The sequence below is a fragment of the Hemicordylus capensis genome, chromosome 1 (assembly GCF_027244095.1).
Source record: "Hemicordylus capensis ecotype Gifberg chromosome 1, rHemCap1.1.pri, whole genome shotgun sequence".
In the NCBI taxonomy this organism is placed as follows: domain Eukaryota; kingdom Metazoa; phylum Chordata; class Lepidosauria; order Squamata; family Cordylidae; genus Hemicordylus; species Hemicordylus capensis.
The window spans coordinates 134,078,585-134,105,320 of record NC_069657.1 but is presented as its reverse complement, the minus strand read 5'-3'; the positions used below and the strand labels follow the sequence as shown (position 1 = coordinate 134,105,320).

At 46.9% G+C, this 26,736-nt stretch overlaps 1 protein-coding gene across 5 annotated transcripts; it reads left to right on the top strand.

The window, feature by feature from the left end:
• The first annotated feature begins 340 nt into the window (after positions 1-340).
• On the top strand, positions 341-26,481 carry TMEM80 (transmembrane protein 80). Of its 5 annotated transcripts, XM_053286393.1 has the most exons (5): positions 356-477; positions 5,114-5,130; positions 19,681-19,774; positions 19,874-19,966; positions 23,641-26,481. In XM_053286393.1, exons 1-5 carry the CDS (start codon positions 459-461, stop codon positions 23,844-23,846), a joined length of 429 nt encoding a protein of 142 aa, XP_053142368.1. In that variant the 5' UTR covers positions 356-458; the 3' UTR covers positions 23,847-26,481. The 5 variants fall into 5 exon arrangements, with proteins under 5 accessions (XP_053142369.1, XP_053142368.1, XP_053142364.1 ...); XM_053286394.1 differs by lacking the exon at positions 5,114-5,130 and having other exon boundaries at positions 341-477; positions 19,702-19,774; XM_053286391.1 differs by lacking the exons at positions 356-477; positions 5,114-5,130 and adding an exon at positions 5,137-5,983 and having other exon boundaries at positions 19,702-19,774.
• Positions 26,482-26,736: the final 255 nt, after the last annotated feature.

Sequence of the window (26,736 nt, the reverse complement as noted above, 5' to 3'; positions counted from 1 at the left end):
TTACCCCGAGCCCGTTTCGGCCTCACCCGATTAGTCTCGAAAAGTTCCCGATCGGAGTCGATCTTTTCCGACGAGCTAATTCCAAACTCAGATTATCTAGAACTGGGCCGAAAGCTGGCGAAGGTACCCGAACGGGCCTAGGTTACACACAGCTTCCAGAAGCGACGGCCGAGGACACTGCCGAAGAGGCCCGAATCCCTCCGACTATGACCGAACCCCAGAGGGGAGGGGAAAGGGCCGAGAAGAGACGAAGGTTCAGTCCCGCCCCTCGCAATCCAGACCTCTCGGAGCTGTCCGATTGGGGCCGAGCGGCTCCGAGGGAGCGCCATGCGAAGTCGGCCTCGCAATCTCCCACCCGCGCGAAGGCCAGTCAACGGCAATCTGCCGTGACACCGCGCGCGGCATGCTGGGATGTCGGAGGCATGAGGCCGGGCGGAGGCTGAGGGCGAAATGAAAATATGGCGGCTGTTAGGCGAGGTGAGCTGAAGGGTTGTTAATTAGCGCAAATTCACACTTACGCCAGGGCGGCTAGAGAAGAGGCTTCCGAAATCATGTGCGCGGCTGGGTAGCCTGGTTACCAGCCTCCTACGTTGTCGCCCCCTGTGGCTGGGCCTGCCCTCCTGTGGTGATGAGTTGCCATGACGACAGGAAAGCGACATGCGCTTCCCTCGCCGAGCCCTGTTGCTTTTGGCTGCATTCCGCCCAGTAGCGCTCACTCACTCCCCAGTCAGGGCCCACCACAAGGCGTTGTGTGAAGCCTCTTCTCACGGAAGTGCTAAACCTGCATTTTGGGCCGTATCACTTCAGTCGGTCCCTGGCGGAGGGAGGGAATGACACCCTCACGTCCTGGAATGTGTTCCTCTGTATCAAAAAAATGAAATTGAAATTCAGTCCTTAATAACTATTATTTATTTTATTATTTTGATTATTATTTATATTTATTATCAACTTATTTGTTAGCCACCCCATAACAAATTGTTCTCTGGACTGCTCACAGCACAACATTAAAACATGAAATAAAACACACAGCACATTAAATCATAACAGATCAAACGGAGGAAAGGGGGGAAAACCTAGATAGAATACAAAGCAATTTTAAAACTCTTTAATAATCAGTTAAAAATCATAATTAAAAATCAAAATTTAAAAGACCTAAGTGAACAAAAAGGTCTTACTTTGTTTATCTGGTGTCTAAAAGAACAAAGTGATGAATTCAGGTGAACCTCACTTGGGGAGGCTATTCCATAAACAGGGTTCAACCACTGAAAAGGCCCTCTCCCTAGTAGCCACCTGCCTCACCTTATTTGGCAGGGGCACCCAGAGCAAGGTCTCCAAAGAAGATCTTAAGGTTCAGGTAGGGACATATGGGGCAATGCTCTCTCTCAGGTAACCTGGTCCCAAGGCTTTAAAGGCTAAAACCAGAACTTTGAATTGGGCCCAGAAATGTACTGGTAGCCAGTTCAGCTGACAAAGCACTGGCATAGAATGCTCAAAACGTCCAGTCCCAGTTAATAATTGTGCAGCCCAATTTTGTACCACCTGCAGTTTCTGAACCGTTTTAATAATAATATTATTATAATAATTCGATTTCTATCTGGCCCTTCCAAAAATGGCTCAGGGCAGCTTACACCAAGAAATAACAAACAAATAAATAAGATGGATCCCTGTCCCCAAAGGGCTCACAATCTAAAAAGAAACATAAGATAGACCCCAGCAACAGTCACTGGAAGTACTGTGCTGGGAGTGGATAGGGCCAGTTACTCTCCCCCTGCTAAATAAAGAGAATCACCACGTTAAAAGGTGCCTCTTTGCCCAGTTAGCAGGGGCTGAAGTGTTTTCAAAGGCAGCCCCATATAAAATGCATTACGGCAATCCAAGCAAGAGGTTACCAGAGCTTGTGTAACTGTGGCCAAGCGATCTCTGTCCAGGTAAGGTCACAGTTGACATATCAGCTAAAACTGATATATGGTGCTCCGAGCCACAGAGGCCACTCGAGCATCTAGTGACAGAGCCTCAGTGAGCACCTCCAAACTACAAACATGGTCCTTCAGTTATCCTTCCACACAGGCTTGCAGCATGCCAGTTTCTAAGCATATTTTCTATCTAGAGGATAATACTGAACCTAGCTCTCACTGAGATTTGTAACCTATGTCTGGGGTCTAGTGCTGTCATCAGACTGCAGGGAGCTGAGGTACGTCACATGACTGAATTCCATACAGACAAAAACCATGTAGAGGCCCTGGTGGCGCAGTGGTAAAACTGCCACCCTGTAACCAGAAGGTTACAAGTTCAATCCTGACCAGGGGCTCAAGGTTGACTCAGCCTTCCATCCTTCCGAGGTCGGTAAAATGAGTACCCAGAATGTTGGGGGCAATATGCTAAATCATTGTAAACCGCTTAGAGAGCTCCGGCTATAGAGCGGTATATAAATGTAAGTGCTATTGCTATTGCTATGTAGGGATTTTATAAGTGTGCCTAGATTGTTGCAGCCTTTTAAATAACTAGTTTATTTGGTAAGATGGCTTCTTTTTACTGTTGCATATGGAAACAAATGCAAAATAGATCACTTATTTTAACTGGTGTTAGTAATTGTCTTGGAGGGACACAGAATCACTGGAGCATCCCATCAAATTTTTGCAGTGGATAGAGTGCTAGACTTGGACCTGGGAGACCAAGGATTCTGCTCAATCCCCTAGGATCACCAGGTGATTGTTATTCTGTCAGTGTAACCTACTGTACAGGGTGGTTGTGAGGATAAAATGGAGGGCTTATGCATGTCACTCTGAGCTCTGTGAAGAAAATCAGAGATGGGGACATAGTTCAGTAGTAGAACATCTGCTCTACACTCAGGTTCCAGGTCGGGCTGAGAAAGACTCTTGAACCTTGGAGAGCTGCTGCCAGTCAGTGTAAACAATACTGAGCTAGATGGACCAATGGTCTGACTTGGTGTAAGACAACTTCCTGTGTTCCTAAAGGTAGAATTAAAAAATAATGAATAAGTAGCTATTTTGAACTGATTAAAAAAAATGGATGTGGGAAATGCCTCTCCACAAGCTTGATTGTGGCATTGCTTTGGCCACATTTTTCACTTCAGAGCCATCAGAATGGCCACAAGTCCAAGGCTGTTGCTGTGATGGGGACACAAACACTGGACAGGGTGATATCGCCATGGTTACCATTTGTCCCTTTTGCAGCTCTCCTCTGGCAGCTTTACTATGTGTTCATGTTTAGATGCCTAGAGATTAACCGAAATACTTCAGCAAATATCCTAGGCATTACCGTTATTATGGGGAGTCTGTCTATGACCATGCACTGTCCTAGACATACTACTAGACATGTAGGATGGAGAGATGCAGGTGGTTCTCACACCAAGAAAGATGTGTAGGCAAATATCTATTTCCTAGTGTACTGCTTTGTCAGGCTTATACTTTTTCCCTTTGGTGTTTGCTGGTGCCAAGAGGATATGGGAAAAAATACTAGAGTGGACCTTACATATGTTTCTATCCCCAGAAAAAGGAGGTAGTAGCAACAGAGGTGCGAAGGGTCACTGTGCCCATTTCTTCTCCTGTGGTGTTGGAAGAGGTTCATGGGGACAAGGCTTGAGAGCAGCAGCTTAGCTCATATACATTTCTCAAGAGCCAAATAGGGAGTTTTAGAGAAGGATGGGTGTTGTTGTAAAACCTTTAAAAGAAAATAAAAATCCAGCCTATCTGCCCTCTCCACATTCTTACCTGATTAGGGAAGACAAGAGAATCTGAGATCTTTTCCAAATCTCAATCTCTGGACTCTGGTTGTCAAAGATGTAGTTTTATAAACAAGATAAGGTAGCTAGCTAGGTGAATCAGCTGATAGTTACTATTATTATTCAACAATAATACCATGACCAAATCTGTTTTGTGGCATTTTCTGAAATATGAAGATTTTTTTTAAAAAAATCACACATAAGGTACCTCTCAAAATTTCTCTGTTGTCTTCCACAGTAGTAATCATAATCACTCCGTGACTTATGAGTCAGTTGGTGGACAATGAGAGAGAAGACATTTCAGCAAGAAGGGATGTCCTTTCATTCAGTTGTTTAACCTGAAGTTGTTGTTGTTATTGTTATTATTATTATTACATTTATATCCCACTCTTCCTCCAAGAAGCCCAGAGCAGTGTACTACATTCTTGAATTTCTCTTTCACAACAACCCTGTGAAGTAGGTTAGGCTGAGAGAGAAGTGACTGGCCCAGAGTCACCCAGCTAGTTTCGTGGCTGAATGGGGATTTGAACTCGGGTTTCCCCGGTCCTATTCCAGCACTCTAACCACTACACCACGCTGGCTCACTATATTCACACTATATTGAATTTTAACCTGTGTACCTTGAAGTGTCTTTTGTGTCTCTGGTGAATGTTCTACGGATTCACCTTACAGTTATCTTAGTTACATGAAAAAAACACACCTCTGCATGTTACATGTCCCCCTCTGAGTTATTTTCACAAGAAAATGAAACTTGGACAGCATCTGAAAACATATACAGGATGCCTGAAAAACCAAGTCAGATCTCTGTGGAAATAATTAGCAGGCTTGGAAACCTTGAAACAGTTTATTCACTAGAGGGGGATAGAGAACTGCTCTGTGTAATTCTGCTACACATGAAGAGATTTATGTAAGCCTAAACATATATGCCAGTGATTAATATATCTCATCAAATCTAATTCTGAATTCTTATTCACCATTTCTTCATGCATTAAAACTTACCAGTCAGTCTGATCAGTGTTTTTAGGTCTTTAGGCTCCTTAAACCACTTAAACTGGAAAACAAAATGCACGAGAATGTCTTAAATGGTTTGTGGAGACTAGTATTATCTGTGCAGGGGGTGGGTAGTATGAAATATAAGAGGTGTGGTTTTCCAGCATTGTTTTACAATTTTGTTTAAGGCGGGCTATGCATACTCTCAGTTGGCTGTTATCACAGCTTAAAACCATTGCTTTAGGGAAATGCTGCCTTCCCAAATAAGCTAAAACAAAAAAGGAGTTCTGCTCAGTAACATGCATCCAGCTGTCCATGTTTTGAATCTTTGATCAAAAAACGTGTAATTGTTCTGTGGTTTCCCCCCCACCTTGTGGACAGGAAGAACATCATCCGTTGTATCCTTTTTCTTACATCCACCTGGCCAGATCATTTGGATTTTTTATACGAGTCATTTTGAAACGCTTTTCTAGGGAACCCTGGAGTAAAGGGTTCCTCAATGAGAAGAAGATGAGAAGTAATAGTGGATTAGTTTCCCTGAAAGACAATTTGCTCACCACTACCAATCTTCACCTGCAATGTGGAGCTACACGGGAGTGTTGGATATATTTTAGGGCATGCTTTCTAGGGGTGTGCACGAAGCCAGGTTCATGTGGTGGCCTGAATTCGGACCACTCTTCTGGTCTGCAAACCGGTTTGTTCCAACCAGTTTGGCGATTCAAGGGCGCCATCAGGAGGGAAGGGGTGGCAAGCAACACCTTTCAAAATTAGTAACTTCATGGCCGCTGCTCCAGGCAGCTTCCTGTGGTGGCGGTTCTCCACCCAGCAGACCGCATGTGGCAGCAGCACTCACCTGGCCTCTATACATGTGTGGAGGCCAGATGCTGCTGGGGGGAGCGCTGCCACAATAGGAAGCTGCCTGGAGCGGCGGTCATACAGGTAAGGACCTGCTTACTCACTTTTAAAGGTGCTCCCCCCCCCACGCAGTGCCAAACCTGTCCATAATTCAGACAAACTGGAACAAACCAGTTCGCAGACCACAGACTGGTCTGAATTTGAACTGCCACACAAACCAGCTTCGTGCACACCCCTAATACTCTCAATTCACACGAGCCTAGCATGAATGGACTGTGCTATCAACATGCCCTCAAATCAGTGCACTGGGGTTCTGTGGCAGACAAGTTGACATGGAACTATTCCTTGAAGGAAGAACATTTGAAAATGACTGCTGCTTTATATCATAATCTTCAGGTAAGTTTTAGTTTTTAAATTATTTAAGAGGAGGAATTAAGAAAAATAGAGCATGTGGTATATAAATTTTGGGACTAGTGTGCATCCTGCAAAGCTAAGAAATGGAGTGAGTAGAATTATTCCTATGAAAGATATAAACCTTGCAGCCATGAGGCATGAATGATGTAACTTGCAAGAAGTTCCCAGAAAACATTCCTGATTTAGGCTTCAAATATTTCTTCTACGATCTTTTATTTATTTTTATTCTTCATTCCTTTAAATTGGAGAATGTGAATATCCAGTTCAGTGAAACTGACATCCAGTCTGCAAACCAGAATTTACCTATTACCTGCTGGTCTTTTTATCTCTAAATGGAGGGGCATTGTCCCTTAAATAACACATAAGCAAATTAAAAATTTACATGGGGGGAGATATTAACATACAAAACCCTTTGCTGACCTAAATGGGCATTGCTCCTTTGACTTTATTTTTGCCAAGAAAAGATTTGGCAGTGTATTCATGTATGGGGTGGTGGTTATGAGCATTGTGTCCAACAGCAAGCATAATATTTTCAGCAATTCACATATCCCAGCAAGAAAGTGTGTGTGAGTGTGTATTTCTTCAGTTAAAATGGTATCAGACCAAACAAGGACTATCAAACAAATGCAAAGGAAGTATTTAAGCATGCTTCTTTTTTGGCAGACTGACTTCTCAGCAAGTGGCTATTTTGGTATATATGTAACTGGAGAAAATAAACAGATACTAGCAGACTATTGTTGTATTTAAGTTCTATAGCATATTTCAGTCTATAAAATGCTTTACAGTTTTCATTTCATTTTTTATCTTCACAGCAACTCTTTGAAAAAGCTTAGAAATCTGAATGAGACTCCGTTGTACCCATAAGGAGTGGGTTCTGCGCCTGCACACGGACCTCGCGGGCTGATTAACTAGCTCCTCTTGACGCCCCGCCCACCTGCACGTGTCGTGCCATTGATATTGGCGGTTGGGGCGTCTCTCCCTCAGTTTCTTTTCGACCGCCTAAGCGACTGTACCTCATAGCTGAAGCTCCTCGAAGAAACTTATTTTGGAAATTAGGACTGGTTTTTCGGATTTTTCTATAAGTGCTACTGGACTGGACTTGGTGAAAGATAGTGTGGCTTAAACGGATTTGACCAGGAACGGACTTTGGATTGTTTATGCCTAACGGACGTCTGTTACGATGGAACCGAAAACGACTTTTAAAAGATGTGTGAAGTGCAGGGCGAAGCTTCCGTCTACGGATCATCATGAAGCGTGTTTGCTCTGCCTTGGTGAGGAACACAATACCTCGGCGTGCAAGATATGTTGCGCTTTTTCTAAGCAGACGCGTCAGAACAGGGCGTTACGCCTTCGGGCTGCACTTTATGATGAGGCGCTTCGCCCGCCTACACCATGCCCTCGGGGATCGCTGGAACCCTCAACATCGAGCGCTCGCGGACCTGCAAAAGGGCAGTGTAAAACCGCGAAGGCTGGCAGTGCGAAGCAGCCAGAGGAACTCTTTAAGCGACCCAAGGACGTGTCAGGGAAGAAGCACAAGCATCGTGCTTGGCAGGCATTGGATGATGGCGGGACTTCGTCGTCAGCCGCTCCTGAGTCGTGGCGGACCCCGTTGCCAACTGCGGTGCAAACTTTTGAGGGGGACTTGGACGAGTCTGCCCCAGAAGTGCCAAGACAACGTGACTCCCGGCCTATTGATTTGCCTACTGGTTCGGCAGCGGCCGCTGGCCTGACCACGGAACCTGGCTTGGTGTCGAGCGTGATGTCTGCATCGACGTCTTCTCCAGCCCAACCTTCAACATCGAGGACTGCATCGACTTCGGCATCGAGGCAGTTCTTGGCATCGACTGAGCTAGCGGAGGCATCAGCACCGCAGATCCCATCAACATCGACGTCGGTGTGGAATGCAGCGAATCTCCTATCGACATCGACGGCGGTGCAGCTTGTTTCTACTGCGGTGGGACGGGTTCTCCGTCTGCTCTCGCCAGCTGCTACTCCTGTGCAGTCTCCTTCGACGTCACGGACACCGGCTGCTGATGTGGGGGGCCGCACAAGTTACATGCCGCTGCAAGATTTGTTGGACTCGACATCGAGCACTCCTTCTGGATCCACTTTTCGTGAGTTCTTGAGTGCTGGACTGGATGTGGACCAGGATGATGAGGACCAAGCCCATTTGCCCCGGACACCATCTATTGGACAACAGGGGGCCCAGTTGTGTGTACCTGCTCCATCGGCGGGGCAGCCTCCACAGCTGGGGATGCCCCAGACTTCGGTGCAACCCACACATCATTGTGGTTTTCACCACACTTTGCTGGACGACTATGCGGAGTACCTACGCTGGAGGTCATTGCAGCCTGTGACGCTGTCTCTGAATCTGCTGCCACTGCAGCCACCTCCGCCTGCATTGTACCCACCTGTGCAGCCGGCTTCTTCTGATTTGTTACTGCGAAAGCAGCACCCGCAGCTTCCAGTTGAGCAGCTGGAGCTTCCTCCACCTGAGGTGCTACAGCCACCGAAGCCAGTTGCGCACCTGCAATTGCCAGCTCAGCCTCCGCTGCCAGATGTGCATCAGCAGGCTCCTATCAGGCAACCGGTCCTCACTCGGCCGTCTGAGGCCCAGCAAATGCAGGAGAAACCGAGTGGAAAGAGGAAGCGGAAGTCAACGCCGCCTCCTTCACCACCATCCTCGCCAGATGAAGGTGATACAGGGGATGATTCTGATGACAGCTCAGGGGACGATGATAGGAGTCGCAGGTCGGACCCGCCATCTGATGTACCCCCCAGACTTTCCACCTTGCCTACGGAGGAACTGAAGGCGTACCACACCCTGATACGGGATATAGCAGAGGCACTGCGAATGGAATTGAAGTCCCCAGATGCAGAGGACGTAGATCCGGTTTATAATATGATGAAGCGATCGAAGGCTTCGCACCCGGTCTCGCTGACAATGATCCCTGCTATAAGTAGGGCGGCTAAGACGGCTTGGGAGACCATGAGTGTAGCGACGCCAACGTCTAAGCGACTGGAGAATTTATATAGAGTAACAGAGAAGGACAATGAGTACTTGCTTCATCATCCTGTGCCTAATTCGCTGGTTATTGATTGCGCCTCGACGTCCAAGGGTGGACATCGCCACACAACACTGGTGGATAAGGAGGGCCGGAAGATGGACGTGTTGGGACGGAAAGTCTATAAGCAGTGTTTCTCAACCTTTTTGGAGTCAAGGACCGCTAAATTCTTTGTGCAGAGTTTCAATGACTGCTACATTCTTCATGCACAGTTTCCCAGACCAGCAGAACTTTTATCTCTGGGCAGTTTACAATTAAAATAATATAAGCATTAAAATCATTAAATTTGGAATCTTTTGCAAACATGGAATATTAGGGGTTTTCAACCTTGGGGCCCCAGATGGTGGACTTAAACTCCCATAACCCTCAACCACAATGGCATTTGGCCATTATGGCTGAGGATTATGGGAGTTGAAGTCCACCAACATCTGGGGACCCAAGTTTGAGAACTAATGAATCTAAAAGCCTGGGTGAACAAATATGTCTCCAGTATGTCTTCAGTATGTGTGGGGTGGGGGTGCTTGTGATTACTCAATGGACAAGGGATGTTGGGCCATTAGAAAAATTCAAAAGCTACATGGGGCCAATGAAAACAACACACAAGCAAGCTTTTGAATTCCCCAAAACTCTTCATCAGGCTGGATGTCAAGCAAAGCAAAAAGGAGGTGAGGAGAGGAGAGCTGGGCAAGTTGTCAGTAGAGCCCAAAGTCTACAGTTTAACCCTGTCTTGATGGAGGTGGAGTTGTGTAGTTGCAGGGCCGGATCCAGACCACGTTAGTCAGGACCACCCACTGAAATTAATTTAGTCATCTCTCATTTGTGTCAATGCTGCTTGGTCATGATCACCGGGCTTGGTCTGGTATGCTGCCTAGAAATACATTTCACTGAATACACACATACACACACTTCACAATATATAGTGATATACATTGAGTACTATATATTTGTGCTCAAAGTTCAAAGGTTCAAAAGTGTGAAGAGTCAAAAGTTGGAAGAGTCAATAGTTCGAAAGTGAACTTTCCTAAAGGGCTCACACTCTAAAAAGATACATAAATTGGGTACCAGGAACACCCACCCCCCGAAGGATTTTGTGCTGGGGCTGGATAGGGCCAGTTGCTCCCCCCTTTCAATCAAGAGAATCATCACCACTTTTAAAGAGGTGTCTCTTTTCTCCATTAGCAGGAGGCTGGTGTGTGCTCCAGGTTCAATGGTTCAAAGGGTCGATGGGTCAATGGTAGGATCACTTCATTCCCGTGCCATTCATCCAATTACCCTTTTGCATGAATGCACAAAATGGTATCTTGCCTCTCCCCCGCACCATGCTGCCTCCCTCAGCCCTCCTTGGTACTCGTGCTTGCTCCCCCTCCCCCAAGGAAGGTCTACCTGCACTCCCTTTCTGCGCCTCCATGATACTCTTCTTCCTCTTCTGTGCCATGTGCAAAACCGAGGGAGTGAGTGCCTTGATTGCAGTTGCGGGGGGGGGGGGGGTTGACTCCCAGCCAGGGACTGGCACTCAACCCTTTGCGGACCAGTAGCGTTCCAGGGACCGGTGGTTGAGAAACTGTGGTCTATAGCACTGCAAGCCTTGCCATTCGCATAGCTAACTACGCCACGTGTATGGCCAGGTACAACCACATCTTATGGGATGCTTTGTTGGAGGATTCGGCGTCAATGTCGCCTGAGGAATTTCAGTGGAAATTCCAAAAGACCTATGAAAGAATTACTGCTGTCACGCGGCAGCAACTGAGTGCTTTTAAACACTTGGCAGAGACTGAGTCCCGCACGATGGCGACGGCTGTTACTATGCGTCGCCATGCTTGGCTGCGTGCCACCTCTCTCCAGCAGGATATGAGTGGAATCGCTGGCGTTTGATGGGAAGGGGCTCTTCCACGAGGAGACTGACACTTCTATAGAGACTTTGAAGAAGTCTAAGTTTACGGCCTGCACCTTCATGTCATCTACGGGTGCGACGGGCACAACTGCTAAGAACCGCACTTACTACCGTCAATGCGGCAGTAGGTACCAGGAAAGAAGAGAGTTTAAAAAGCAATACTGACCCTACAAACGGTCGAGGGGATACAATCAGAAGTCAAAGGGCAATGCACCTAAGCAGGCAAAGGACACTCTCAAGCAAGGCTTTTGACGGGAATGTTCTCCTACTGCACGCTCGGCAGCACACCTCGCCGGATGCCCTGGCGGCTCTGTCATCAGCCCCACTATCCAGGATCACCACCATCGATCCTGTAGTTGCCGGACATTCCATCAAGCTGGCAAGCCATGCCCAAGCATGGCACAATATAACATCGGACAAGTGGGTCTTGAGAATAGTTCAAACAGGATATGCGATAGAGTTCGAGACCAGGCCTCCGTTTTCGGGACTGAAATTCACACCGGCCACAGTTATATTGCAGGAGGAGGTCAAGGTGTTGTTAGAAAAACATGTGATTGTGCCAGTGCAGTGGGATAACAGACTTTACGGGTATTATTCCCGGTACTTTCAAATTCCAAAGAAGGACGGCGGGATCCGGGCGATTATGGAGCTATAGGATCTGAACCACTATATAGTGGCCAGGAAATTCAGGATGCTGACTCTACAATATATTCTGCCATTCTTTGGTCCAGGGGACTTGGGCTTAGACCTGAAGGATGCCTATTTTCATGTAGACATTCAGGACGACCACTGCAAATATCTCAGATTCACGGTGGGGGACCAGATATATCAGTATATGGTTCTCCCATTTGGGCTTTCGACGGCGCCAAGGGTCTTCTCCAAGGTGATGGCAGTGGTGGTGTCCTACCTGAGAACGCAGGGGTTGATGCTGTATCCGTACTTGGACGACTGGCTCCTGGTGAGTCACAGCAGGGAACCTCTGCTCCAGCAGATCCAAGAGTTGTTCGCCTGCTGGAAAACTTTAGGGATGTGCACGGACCGGTTCGGAGGCCATTCTACTGGCCTCCAGACCGGTCCGGACATGGGCGGTTTGGGGTTCGAAAGGGTAGGGTGGGGGGTTCCATTAAGGGGGGGGGCTTTACTTACCCCTCCCGCGCTTTCCACCTTTGGCGCCGTAGTTATTGTAAAAATCGGGTGGCAGGATCTCTCCTTGCCGCCCGCTTCAATTGATGATGGCTCCTCCTCTTGTAAACAATCGGGCAGCAGGATACCTCCCTGCTGCCCCCTTGAAGCCCCCTTCAATGCCGCCCCCTTCCCCCCCTCAATGCCGCTCTTTAGAAACGGACGGGCGACAGAGAGATTTCCTCCCGCCCCCTTCCCTGCCAGCAGGCTGCAAAAGTCTGTAAGAAGTCTTTTGCGCGCGCTCCTCCTCTTGTAAACAATTGGGCGGCAGGATACCTCCCTGCCGCCCCCTTGAAGCCCCCTTCAATGCCGCCCCCTTTTCCCCCCTCAACGCCGCTCTTTAGAAACGGGCGGGCGACAGAGAGATTTCCTCCCGCCCCCTTCCCTGCCGGGCTGCAAAAGTCTTTAAGAAGCCTTTTGTGCGTGCGGGCTGAAAATGTCTTTAAGAAGCCTTTTGCGCGTGCGCGCGCAAAAGACTTTTTACAGACTTTTGCAGCCTGCTGGCAGGGAAGGGGGCAGGAGGAAATCTCTCTGTCGCCCGCCCGTTTCTAAAGAGTGGCATTGAGGGGGGGAAGGGGGCGGCATTGAAGGGGGCTTCAAGGGGGAGGCAGGGAGGTGTCCTGCCGCCTGATTGTTTACAAGAGGAGGAGCCATCATCAATTGAAGCGGGCGGCAAGGAGAGATCCTGCCGCCTGATTTTTACAATAACTACGGCGCCAAAGGTGGAAAGCGTGGGAGGGGTAAGTAAAGCCCCCCCCCGCCCTTAATGGAACCCCCCACCCCAGTGCCGGACCGCAGCTCCACAGTTCTGTGCACACCCCTAGAAAACTTAGGGATCAACATCAACTGGAAGAAGTCGAATCTTGCTCCAGTACAGCGCATAAATTTCATTGGAGCAGTGTTGGACTTCACAGAGCAGCGTGCGTATCTGCCACGCGAGCGCATTCTACAGATAAGGTCCCTTATTCAGCAGTTTGTGGTCTCTCCACGTCAGCCTGCAGTGAGTGTGCAGAGGCTGATGGGCTTGATGGCCTCCTGCACCACCACGGTGCGTTACGCGAGACTGAACATGCGGACCTTGCAGCAGTGGTACCTATGCAGCTTCCACCCCAACGTGGACAGTCAAAGGATGCGACTGACCATACCACAGTACTTCATCAGAAGTTTGAGTTGGTGGCTGGAGGAGAACAACCTAACGCAGGGCGTAGAGTTTGCACCTCTGACCATGTCCCGCGTGGTGACAATGGATGCATCCCTAGTTGGCTGGGGGGCGCATTGCGGGGGCCATCGCGTCCAGGGGACTTGGACGCAGCCGCAGAAACGGCAACACATCAACTACTTGGAACTGCTGGCGGTGTACCAGGCCCTGAGGGCGTTCGCGCCCTTGCTCAAGGGGACAAATGTACAAGCTCAATTGGACAATACCACGGCAATTGCGTATATCAACCACCAGGGGGGAACAGTCTCCCAAACCCTATGTCTCCTCGCCCAGAAGGTGTGGAACTGGTGTGTGAGCCAGTCCATTTATTTGATGGCGATCCACATAAAGGGGACGGAGAATTGCTTGGCGGACAGCCTCAGCAGAGTCACCGATTACGGACAGAAACACGAGTGGGAAATGAACCCCAAGTACCTTCGAACAGTATTCGAGAGGTGGGGGGTTCCCTCGATCGACTTGTTTGCGACCTCTGCCAACGCAAAGTGTGCCAGTTACTGCTCACGTGTGGGCATAGGACGGGGGTCCCTGGGGGATGCGTTTCAGCACAGCTAGAGTGTGGGTCTGCTTTATCTCTTCCCTCCCTTGCCCCTAGTGGGCCGGGCGTTGGCACAGATTATACGGGACAGAGCAGACTGCATTGTGCTGACCCCGTGGTGGCCGCGCCAGCCTTGGTTCGCGCCTCTAATGCAACTGAGTCGGGGCGCTTACCACAAGTTTCCAGGAGTGCCGGACCTCGTTCAGAGAGATCAGGGACGGGTCTTGCATCCCGGGGTGCATGCCCTGAGAATGACAGCATGGAGAGTCAAGTTCTAAAGACCATTTTGCTAAATAGTAGAAGGGCGACGACACGTCATAATTATGCTTGCAAGTGGAAGCATTATAGAGCCTACATGACGGGAAGGGGTGTCCGGCCTATGCGGGCCACTCCGAAGGAGGTTTTATTATATCTGACTTCATTGAAGATGGCAGGACTGGCTAATGTATCCATTAGGTTGCATTTAGCGGCGATTTCAGCACGGCATAGGGGCTGGGATGGAAAGACGGTGTTCTCCCAACCAGAGTCCAAACGTTTCTTGAAGGGCCTCAACAATGTGTACCCTCCAGTCCGGAAGCCCATGGAACAGTGGAGTCTGTCGGTGTTGTCTGCGTTGACAGAACATCCCTTTGAACCACTAGCTGTTGTGCCCTTACGTATTCTCACACTGAAGACAGTTTTCCTGGTGGTGATCACGTCTGCAAAGCGTGTGGGTGAGCTGACGGCGCTTCGCGTTGACAAGCCATACACGCAGTTCTACCCACACAAGGTGGTATTAAGGCTCGATCCTTGCTTTCTTACAAAGGTGGTGCCAGAGTTTCATCTAAATCAGGAGATAATTCTACCGGCGTTTTTCCAGGGTGCGTCTACGGATTTGGAAAAAGCTCTGCACTCGTTGGATGTTCGTAGAGCCCTGCTGCATTATCTGGACAGGACCCGCAGCTTTCAGAAGAGTAGGAAGCTGTTTGTCTCTTACAGAGGCAAATGTAAGGGACGGGCGATATCGTGGCAACGCATGGCCCACTGGATAGTTGAGCTTATTTACCAGGCATATAAGTGTCAGGACGTTGTGCCTCCCAGAACGGTTCGGGCGCACTCAACGAGAGCCTATGCAGCATCTGCGGCCCATTTATCGGGCATCAGGATGTCGGATATATGCATGGCGGCCACGCGGTCTTCTCAGCAGCCATTCATCAAACACTATGCGATTGATTTGCGAATGGCGAAGGAGGCAGATTTTGGGAGATCTGTACTTAAGAGGGTGTTGGCATGAGTTAGGGTCGACTGCACCCGCCTCCTTGAGAGGTAGCTTGCTAATCACCCATTCCTTATGGGTACAACGGACTCTCATCCAGATAAACAGGTTGCTTACCTGTAACTTATGATCTGGATGGGATCCGTTGTAGCCATAAGACCCTCCCATGCCATCCCCGCTGCAGTCCAGTGAGATGTTGAAGTTATTTGTGGATCATCTGGTAGCGGTCTGCAAGAAACTGAGGGAGAGACACCCCAACCGCCAATATCAACAGCACGACACGTGCAGGTGGGCGGAGCGTCAAGAGGAGCTAGTTAATCAGCCCGCAAGGTCCGTGCGCAGGCACAGAACCCATTCCTTATGGCTACAACGGATCCCATCCAGATGGTGAGCTTTCTGATTCAGCAGGGATTTTTATTTAGGAGATCTTGTAAATCCAGACCTTACATGCTACCCATTTGCCCCACCTAGAACCCAGAAATAGTTTCCAATAATTAGTTCCATTCTGCCAGGATTCTGTTTTTGACTCTTCATGAAATGCTTTATTTATTTATTTATTTATTTATTTACTTACTTACTTACTTACTTACTTACTTACTTACTTCTCAGATTTGTAGACCTCCTCAAACAGCCATCTCTGGGTGGTTTACAACAACATAAAACAGATTAAAAATGAAAACCTTAAAACAATTTAAAACCACAGTCCAGTTAAAAAGCTTGGGTGAAAAAATATGTTTTAGAGACTTTTTAAAAGTTGTCAGAGATGGGGAGGCTCTTATTTCAGCAGGGAGTGCATTCCAGAGTCTCAGGGCAGAAAAAGAGATGGCCCGTCCCTGCATAGCCACCAGATGAGCTGGTGGCAACTGCAGATGTACCTCTCCAGATGATCTCAATGGGCAGTGGAGCTCATAGTGAAGAAGATCTTCTCTTAAATACCCAGGGCCTATGCTGTTTAGGGCTTTATAGGTTATAACCATCACCTTTTATTTTGCCTGGAAACTTTTTGGGAGCTAGTGTAGCTCTGTTAGGATAGCAGTAATATGGTATCTCCGAGATGACCCAGAGACCAACCTGGCTGCCACATTCTGTACCAACTGCAGTTTCCAGACTATGTACAAAGGCAGCCCCACATAGAGTGCATTGTAGTAGTCAAGTCTGGAGGTTACCAGCACATGTACCACTGTTCTGAGGTTATTTATCTCAAAAATGAACACAGCTGGCATATCAGCTGAAACTGATAAAAAGCACTCTAGATATCACCTTAACCTTGGACACAAGGGAGAGATTCAGATCCAGAAGCACGCCCAGACTGTGTACTTGTTCCTTCTGGAGAAGTGTGACCCCATCCAGAACCGGCAGATCAAAATCATCTCCTGAGTTCCAACCCCTCACAGTAAATACATCTGTCTTATTTGGATTAAGTCCCAGTTTGTTATCCCTCATCCAGCCCATAACCACCTCCAGGCAGGCATTTAGGGAGGCTATGCCTTCTCCCGATTATGATGACATGGAGAAATAGATTTGGGTGTCATGAGCATAGTGATAAAACCCAGTACCAAATCTGATTATCTCTCCCAGCAGTTTCATGTAAATGTTAAAAAACATCAGAGACAACATGGAGCCCTGGACACCATATAAAAAGTTTAGATTTTGAAAAGCAACAGTCTCCAAGGGACACCATCTGGAATCTGCCTGAGAGGTAGGAGTAGAGCCACTGCAAAGCAGTGCCTCCACCCTCAACCCCCTCAGATGCTCCAAAAGGATCGTATAGTTGGTAATGTCAAAAGCTGCCTAGTGATCCAAAAGGACAAACAGAGTCACACTCCCTCTGTCAATTCTTAATTGGAGGTTATCCATCAGGCTGGCCAAAGCAGTCTCCACCGTTTAGCCCACCTGAAAGCCAGTTTGAAATGGGTCTAGATAATCAGTTTCCACCAAGACTGTCTGGAGCTGGGAGGCCACCACCCTCTCAGTTACCTTTCCCAACCATGGAAGGTTGGAGAAAAGCCTATAGTTGCTTAACTTTATGGGATCTAATGCAGGCTTTTCCAGAAGAGTTCTAGTGATTGCTTCCTTAAGGCAAGGAGGCATCCCACCCACCCTCAAAGAAGCATTTATAATATCTACCAGGCCTTCTACAACAACCCCCCTGCCAGATAGTATAAGCCATGTCGGACAAGTGTCAAGAGAACAGGTGTTGGTCCACACTGTTCCAAGCAGCTTGTCCACATCCTCAGGAGTCAGAAACTGAAAATGATCCAGCCTAACCACATAAGGAGTTAGTGGACACCTCCTAATCAGACACTGCCGTAATTGTGGAGTCTAAGCCCAAATACGAGAGATTTTATCTCCAAATAACTCCTTAAAATCATCACAGTGGTAATTGATGGTTCCAACTTCTGACTCAAGGGAGGAGGGGCACATAATAGCCCTCTCACAACCCTGAACAAGTCTGCTGGATGTAAGCTTGCAGATGCAAAACTGAGAGAAAATAATCACTTCTTTGCTGCACTTATTGCCTGCGCATAGATTTTCAAATGCAGTCTATGTTGTAATCTGTCAGATTCGAGTCAAGTGCTTTCTCCACTTGTGCTCTAGTCATCTGCCTTGCCACTTCAGCCGCTGTAGTTCTTCCATATACCAAGGGGCCCATTTTGAAGTGGGTCTGAGAAGACGCCTAGGAGTAATCACTGCCCTGGTGAGTTTGCTGTTCTAGTTCTCCACCAGGATCACCGGCAGAGACAACACTAAATGCTTCCAAAGCTTGGAATCCTATTGGATCCAATAACCTTCTCGGGTGGATCATCCTAATAGGCCCCTCACCCCTTTGGAGGCAGGATGTGGTTGTAAGTCTAACCTTAACCAGATTAAGGTTTGTTTTTTAACTGCCACCTGCATGGAATGTTGGGCTCATGGAGGTACAGACATTACAAATTTGAAGGAACCAAAATTCAGTCCTGGGTATTTTCAGTTATCTTCATTTTGGTGGCTATCAGAAATGAAGAGATGGTGGCCCAGAGTGCAACTTCTTAAAACAGTGTGCCCACACTTCTGCAGCACTGCAAGTGCAGGCGCACTGTTTTAAGTTGCGCAACTGCACTCATATGCAACACTGCCGGGGTGGGCTTCCACATGTGCAAGAGCACCCGCTGACTGGTAATGCCAATGTTGTTGGTGTATATTGTTTCAAGGGAGGCAAAGAATCCCATAAACACTTCCATCACTTGAAAATGCCTACATCACATCATCCAAGATCTTTATAAAGCCACCTCTCAGAACATTGCTCCTCTTTGATAGATTCTGAAAGCTTTATTCTTTCAACTTGTTCTCTTTTAACTTGTATACAGTTTCCAAGTAATCCAGCTAAAACAAAGCCTTTGTCTTGAATAAATAATTTTATAGAGGATCTTTTAAACACATTTTACTTTAACAAGCTCCTCTGTACTAACAGGTTCAACTAGAAATACTGTGTCTAAGCTATATCGCAGTCCCTAGGAGGGTCTGTAGCTCAGAGTATCTGCTTTGCATGCATGAATTTTCTAGTCCAATCTCTGTTTAAAATCCAAGACAGCATGACTGGGTAAGATTTGTCTGAAACCTTGAATTGCTGCTGCCAGTCAGACTAGAAAGTACTAGCAGGCTCGGACTGGCCCACAGGGCAACAGGGCATATTCTCGGTGCACCCCACCCGCGGGGTGCCCATGCGCCCCGCTGCACTCGGCAGCAGGGAATACACCCACCCTTCAGTTCCCATCCTGCTCAAAGCCCAGTGCGCCCCCTCCATATACATTCCACTGCCCTCTCAGCGCCCCCAGGCCAGCCCTGGGCTAGATAGCCCAATGTAAGTAGCTTCGTAGGGGAAAACCATTGCTTAGTGAGCTATGCTTTGTGTGCAGAAGGTTATTGGTTCACTCCCTAGTATCTTCAGTTAGAAGGCTGTCAGATAGCAGGGCTGGGAACGTTACATGTATTCATAAGCAAAACCGTGCTTCTGGAAAAATCTTAACTTTTTGGAAAGCGTTAGGAGCATTTTCAAACTTAACTTTGGAACAGCTGTGTGCCAATAGAACTGCTAAATTGACTGGACCTCTAGAATCATCCTAGGAGCATCCCTTGAAACCAAAGGTTATGTACTAATTTGGGTCTTGAATTACATGCAGGAATATGGAGGTTTCATTCAATCGAAGCACAATAGGCGGCTGCTGGTTCCCTGAGATATATGGTCACTTTGACATTCTTATTCAGGCCAATTTTTAGTCTCAATTTCTGTGTTCTTGAATTCTAATTGCAATATACAGCTCTTGCTCTATATTATCTTCTATGGATTATATAACTTTAAAGCAGTTGACATTAACCCTGGAAGGTGTGTTTTAGCTATGGCCCCTAGTACCATGTTTCCTCTAGATAAATTGAATGTTATTGTTAGCATTCCTAGATAGTGTGTATAATATACCAATGCCATATTAAGGTATATTATTGGTAGATCATGATCCAATAATTTATAAAACAATTTCCTTAACAGAAATTACCAGCTGTCATCTATTCCCTTACAGATTATTTTCTATTTAAATGGAGTGTATTATATCTTTTATTTCTTGGCAACCCTGCTTATGATTATTTACAAAAGTAAGTTATATCAAAAACAAAACTGAAAGAGTTTTCTGCTAAGTATCGTGACTCTTATGTAATCTATCTTTTATCTTCATTCATATTGCTCCTTGGCAGGTCAGCTTTTCACGTATCCAGATAATTTCTTGGCTCTTGATCTCATATTGTTGTTGGTTATGGCCATTCTGGAAGCACTCAGGCTATACTTTGGTAAGTTGAATAGTGTGCATTAGGATCATAGCTAAACAATTTCTTAGTAAAGAAATGTGTCAAGACATGCTGCTTCAACAGCTAGCCAGTTATTTTACATGGCATTTAAACACTTAATATTTAAATACCAGATTGATCTATATGCACAAATTAAGATGAGCTCTGTGTTTTAGTTAAAATAAGGCTTTTTATTGGCAGATTAAATTGGCAGATTAAATGATGGTAAAGTCTATTGGAATGTGGAAGCTAGGTATTCTTGTGTTCCATACATGCACAGTGGTGTGAGAAAGGGGAGATACAATGAAAAATGGAGTCCCTCCCGACTTCTCAGCTTTCATAGCGCTCTTTTAAAGTCTGTGACAAAACATTGTAAAAATCATAGCAATCATGTATCTGCTTCCATTATGGAGTGTAGGGATATTTATAGTCAGGCTCCAGTGTATGTTGCTTTACTATCCATACAATAAAGTTACATACTATAGTTTAAATTCTATTTTTTCAGTGCACACAGAGCAAGGTAACTGAGAAATGGCTCATATTATACTTTTATTATACTCTTAAAATTACAGTGCTGTGCAGACTCATCTGGAATAAGCACCATCTTGAGCACAGTAGGACTTACTTCTGAATAAGCATGAACAAGATTGCACTGTTAGAGTTGTCTGCTGTAGATATACTTATATATGTAAATATACTTATGCCAAGAGTTTGTTCCATATTGTTATAGGCTGCACCTTTATATCCAGAGTATGATCCTATACCGCATAAACCATAGAACTGAAAGTTTATAATAAGGGTGAAGGACAAGGAAGCAATACTTTTTAGCTTTTAGTTAAAGTTAAAAGGTTCCCCACTCGCACCACCATCTGTGACAGGTGTAGCTTGCATCTGTGCGATTCCTCTTGCTCCTCCTCCACCCTGTTGGTGGAGGTTACCAGGTCATCTCCTCTGCCACTGCTGCTGTGTCTCTAAGGCCTAGGTGTTGCCTGGTCTCTCTCACACTGCCAGCACTGCTTGGCCTTGACCCATCCCTGCCCACAGTGGAGATTTCAGTTGCTGCCATAGGTGCGGGATCCTTATGGTACATAATCATGTTGACTTGGCAAGGTTTAGAGGGCGCTGCTGCAGCTGCTTGTGGGCAATCTCGTTTCAAGTGTCCTATCTCTCCACAAGCATAACAGGCAGGCCCCTGGGCAGAGGGTTTGGAGGTGACCAGAATGAAGCTGGGGCATGCGGGGTTATGCAAGGGGTTTCATTGCTTATCGCACCCTTGCAACTCAGCTGCAAGACTGGTGGGTGAGTGCAGGCATTGTTGTGGATAGGTTGTAGAGGCTTCCCCTCCTTAAGGAGATGGCATCTGCTGCGGTAGTAGACTCCTCAGCCGTCCTTGTGTCCCAATCCAGTGCTGCCTCCCTTCGTCTTAGTGGTATGAGTTCCAGGAAGTGATCAAGTTCATTAGGTCCCTCCATGGCCTTCCCTGCTCTTCTTTCACCCAAAGGTTCAGCTGTTTATCTAGTTTACAGGCCATTTGTGCATAGGTTTCTTTGGGTTGTTTTCATAAGATTCAGAAGGCTTGGAGACTGAATCCAGGGGTCAGTGCATATCTGCTTCTCATCCTGGTTTTGAAAAGTTCATAGTCGTTTTCTTCATCTTCCCGGAGGTCCACAAGCACGTCAAGAACACACACTTAGGCTAGCTATCTCTGGACACTTGCTGGTCTCTGCAAGCACGTTCAAAGTTTTTGAAACAATGCATTGTTTCTGTTTTATTAATGTGAGCTGCCCCGAGCAGTAGTGCACTGAAGGGGCAGGTATAAATATTTTAACTAAATCCTCTGCCCCCTTTCCTGGCACTTGGACCTGGCTTCATGGGCAGAATAAGGCTACCATCATTCCATCCTGACACTGGGCAGGACAGGAGCCATAGCAAAGTGATTTCTTGTTGCTTTTGGAGGTAAAGCTATTCAGCTCTGCACAAAACTGTAGTGATGTGGACGGTCCGGAGAAGTCCGGACCGGCACCGAAGGGGGGGCCTTGTTTTTAGGGCGGGGAGGGCTTGCTTAGCCCTCCCGCCTCCTTGCCCCCGCCAGCGCCCGTATTTCCTAGTATAGGGGCGCTGGAAACCAGCCGCCCCCCCGCCGCGGCGGCGGCGAAAGAACTCCCCATGCCAGCCCTCCCTCCCTCCCAGCTAGCTGGCTGCCCTCCCGCCCGCTCGCTCACCGTTCACCGGATAGAAAACGAGAGGAGCTCCAGCACAGAGCTCCTCTCGTTTAGAAGGCCTCCCGCAGAATGGTGTTTTGCGCGCGCGCGCGCATGCGCGCGCCACAAAGCACGCCATTCGCCGGAGGCCCGGTCTACCCGCCGGGAAAGGGCCGGGTAGACTGGGCCTCCGATCGCTGGGTAGACCGGGCCTCCGATCGCCGGAGGCCCGGTCTACCCAGCGATCGGAGGCCCGGTCTACCCGGCCCTTTCCCGGCGGGTAGACCGGGCCTCCGATCGCCGGAGGCCCGGTCTACCCGCCAGGAAAGGGCCGGGTAGACCGGGCCTCCGATCGCTGGGTAGACCGAGCCTCCGGCGATCGGAGGCCCGGTCTACCCAGCGATCAGAGGCCCGGTCTACCCAGCGATCGGAGGCCCGGTCTACCCGGCCCTTTCCCGGCGGGTAGACCGGGCCTCCGGCGAACGGCGTGCTTTGCGGCGCGCGCGCGCAAAACACCATTCTGCGGGAGGCCTTCTAAACGAGAGGAGCTCTGTGCCAGAGCTCCTCTCGTTTTCTATCCGGTGAACGGTGAGCGAGCGGGCGGGAGGGCGGGCGGGCGGCCAGCTAGCTGGGAGGGAGGGAGGGCTGGCATGGGGAGTTCTTTCGCCGTGGCGGCGGCGGGGGGGGGGCTGGTTTCCAGCGCCCCTATACTAGGAAATACGGGCGCTGGCGGGGGCAAGGAGGCGGGAGGGCTAAGCAAGCCCTCCCGCCCTTAAGGGCATACCCCCCACCCGGACCCGGACCAGGCAGGGCCGGACCGGTCCGGCAGTTCGGCCATTCTTTGGAATGGCCGCCGGACCGGTTCGGGCACACCACTACAAAACTGCCTCACACCATCTGCCATGTTGCAGCACAATGAAAGCTTGAGTTGCCTGATGGTTTCCATCAATAATAACTTCTCCGTAGTAGGATTTACCACTCTAGCCACTGTGCTTATATGGTTTTTTAAAATACTTCCAGTTGCTGAACCAAAAACAGAATTACACCACTCCACTCTAAGCAGAGTCAGGATAAATTTGGGAGTTGTATTTGTGCAATCCATGGGATTGTTCTGCTAGCTAGATGTAAAGGATCTAAAAAGTCTAGAGCCATATGAGTCAGAATGTTCCCTCTCACTTACTTGCTTGTCATCGGTTACAGTAATATTTTAATAGATTCAAAACTGTCATGATGAGAAAATATTACAGTAACCTTTGACAAGCTCTTGTGAAAGGTGAGATGGAATGTAGTAAGGGACTGGGAACATTCTGACTACAACTATTACAATATTTAGTTTTGCACTCTTAATAGATTGTTCTTTAACTGAGTAATACACTTTTAAATCACTGTTTCCATTTTGGGTTTGTATTCTTCTGTACTATCACATTGGTAGCTATTGTTGGGCAAATGCTTATGTAATCTTTTTCTTTCCACTAGGTACTAAAGGGAACCTGACAGAAGAAGAAGCTCCCTTGGGGATCAGTCTTGTGATCACTGCTGGCAGCATAATACTAGCTGTCTACTTTTTGGTGTGGCAAACTTATGTCATGAGAGCAGATGTCATTATTAATGCTGTATTGTTTGTTACATATGGGCTTGAAGGAATTCTAGAAATCATAGCAATTGCTGCATTTGTTAGTTAAATCATAGTTAAATCAATGATCTTCTATATTTGCTTAATAAAGAAACAACATATATCCCTAAAGTGATCCTTGTAAAAGTACACGGGGTTAGTTTTCTCAGGTATAAAACACTAAATAAATTGTTCATCATTACACTGCAAAGTTTCTTGAGGCTAAAATGGCACATAGCTCACTCTGCAGGGTCATTTTTAGCATAGCTTATTTAATAGTGGTGTGTGTTTTCTTTTCATTGGACTTTGGAGTTACGTGTTCATATCCTTCACATGTCTCCTCCCTGTGATGTTGCAGGGAAAGTTATGTATATTCAGTTGCACAGGGACATGTTATGGACACATGCCAGGGATCCATGTTGACCCACAGCTTCCCAGCGTGTGTTTGCTATATGACTATAGATGTGGACCTTCTCCTTAAATGTTAAAGGTGTACATAGGGAGACCCATGGTGAACAGGAAATATAAAGTGCTACATAAAGTGTGAATCAGCCCTTTGCATAAATATGTCAGAACCACACTCTAGATTTTTGTTGCTCCTGAAAATAATTCCATGTATTTCAGTAGAATTACAATGGAATAAAACAAAGAGTTATGCACTATGTTGAAACAATTTTTAAAATTTCTTAGAAACTGGTATAAAGATAAAGTATGCCGCCAGGTTGGTGTTGACTCCTAGCGCCCACAGAGCCCTGTGGTTTTCTTTGGTAGAATACAGGAGGGGTTTACCATTGCCGTCTCCTGCGCAGGATGAGATGATGCCTTTCAGCACCTTCCTATATCGCTGCTGCCTGATATAGGTGTTTCCCGTAGTCTGGGATACATACCAGCGGGGATTCGAACCGGCAACCTCTGACTTGCTAGTCAAGTCATTTCCCCACTGCACCATTAGGTGACTAGAAACTGGTATATCTGCTCTGAATAAATTTACTAGTAATTAACCAGTAGATTTTATTTAAAATAATCACTGATTTCAATGTAAATCTTGTTGATGCCTTCCACTAAACAGAATTAAGACTGAAGTATAAATCTCATAGATTTGTTCAGACATAATGCCATAGTGTGGTTTGGCGTTATATGTACAAGCCTTGGGATTACATGCTGCCTCCTCCCCACCCCATGCATAATCTGATTCCCTCCTTAACCTCCTGTTTAATGACAAACCATATTTTGCCATTACATCAAGTTGGTTAAGCTATTATTTAAAAGAGATAAAGACAAAAACAAGACCACAGCAATTTCATGTTTAGGAGAAAAATGATACAATAATCTACATTACTAAAAAGGGGCTGTTCACATGGGCAGCCAAGCCCCGGCTTGGGCAGTCCAGCCTGGGCTTGGCTACTCATGTACACCGGGATCGAGCCCAGTCCCAGTGCTGCCTCAGCCCCAAGCCTGAGCATTTACCCCAGGTTCGGGGTGGTGTGTGTGGGGGGGGCGGCTGGAGGCAGCTCACACACACAGAGAGAGTTGGGCAGCAAGAGCGCCCGGTAGACAGAGGATCCCTCAATCCCACATTGAGGGATGCCGAAGGACTTCTTCCTCCAGCTCCCTGCTCTGCCGTTTCCTGCAGCACCAATCATGTGTTGGCCGAGCAACAGAGCCAAGAGAGCAAAATTGCTCATGTGCAGGAAGGGGTGGGGAGGCAGGCAGCGGCCATCCACCCCACCCACTCATTTGGCCATGTGCATGACCTCAAAATCTATCTAATATGAGAAGAGAGCCCCATTATGCCAGTTGTAATGTTGTTAAGAGCAATTCCAGTGAGCACAAATTCAAGTCTCATCTAACCTTTGGGTGAATTGGTTGTTCTGGAAACTGCATTGCTCTCTCACTCTCACTCTCACTCACTCTTTTAACATCTCACCTTTCTATAGAATATTTAATGTGCTTTTCCATCACTTCATTTTTCTCTCCATAAAAATAACCTCTTCAAATTGTGTTGTTTAAAAGCCATATCAAGTAGTTTAAGTAGTGTTTTTAAAATGACCGTATTTATGTAATACTTTTAAAAATAACCTGTATATATCTAGATATTTCTAATTTTCTATCAGTATTTTTAAGAATAAACAGACTGTAAGATATACATACTTAACTGATAAATAATTGCAGTGGGGAGGCAGTGATGGAAACTTTTCTAACAGTTTGCTTCCCCATACACAGTGGAAATACATACATATGGAATATAAGCTGCTGGTGCTGTGTACCAGGTAGTTTTCTTAGGCAATGTCAGGTCATCTTAGCACTGAGTGAAAGAGCAGCTCTGTGATGTTCAGAGGTAATTAATCTAACATGAGGTCATGCAGCATGCTTGAGGTTTGCTCCTGTATGTGTCTGAGGACCACTAGAAGTCTTTCAGAACTATTTGCAGATGGCTATGAAAGAACAGTTTTACTTTTGCAGGACCATCCCCACCGAATGTTCTATAAAATGCAAAGTAGTGCTTTCATAGATAAAAGTAAATTATATTTACTTTATAAATAGAGTTTTGTTACTATTATTTCTGAGCACACTTTTACTACCTTTACTACTGTCCCATGCACAATAATATGACTATATGTAGAAAGTACTTTTGAACCACTATTAATGTTCCAACATAACAGAACAAGAATGTCTGGTTAATCAACCAAAAACTTGAAACAGAACCTGCTTTATTCTTTCATCCTTCTGTGTACTGAGAATTTGGGGTATCAAGGGAGGAATAGGTGGGAAGTAGAAAGTGGCATGGTGTTTGTATATGCTGAGTCTATCCCGCTCAGAACAGAGTTTTCTAGCTTCAGAGCTATTCACAGTCTGAGAGAAAGAGAAAATATATATGTTCCTTTCGTATTTATCCAAACGCTCAGCTGAGCATAGAGAATCATTTCTTCTTAATGGACACTAAAAGAACATTTAAGAAG

Coding starts and splice junctions, on each gene's coding strand:
- TMEM80 (XM_053286389.1), top strand. CDS start 7,182: ATGGAACCGAAAACGACTTTTAAAAGATGTGTGAAGTGCAGGGCGAAG.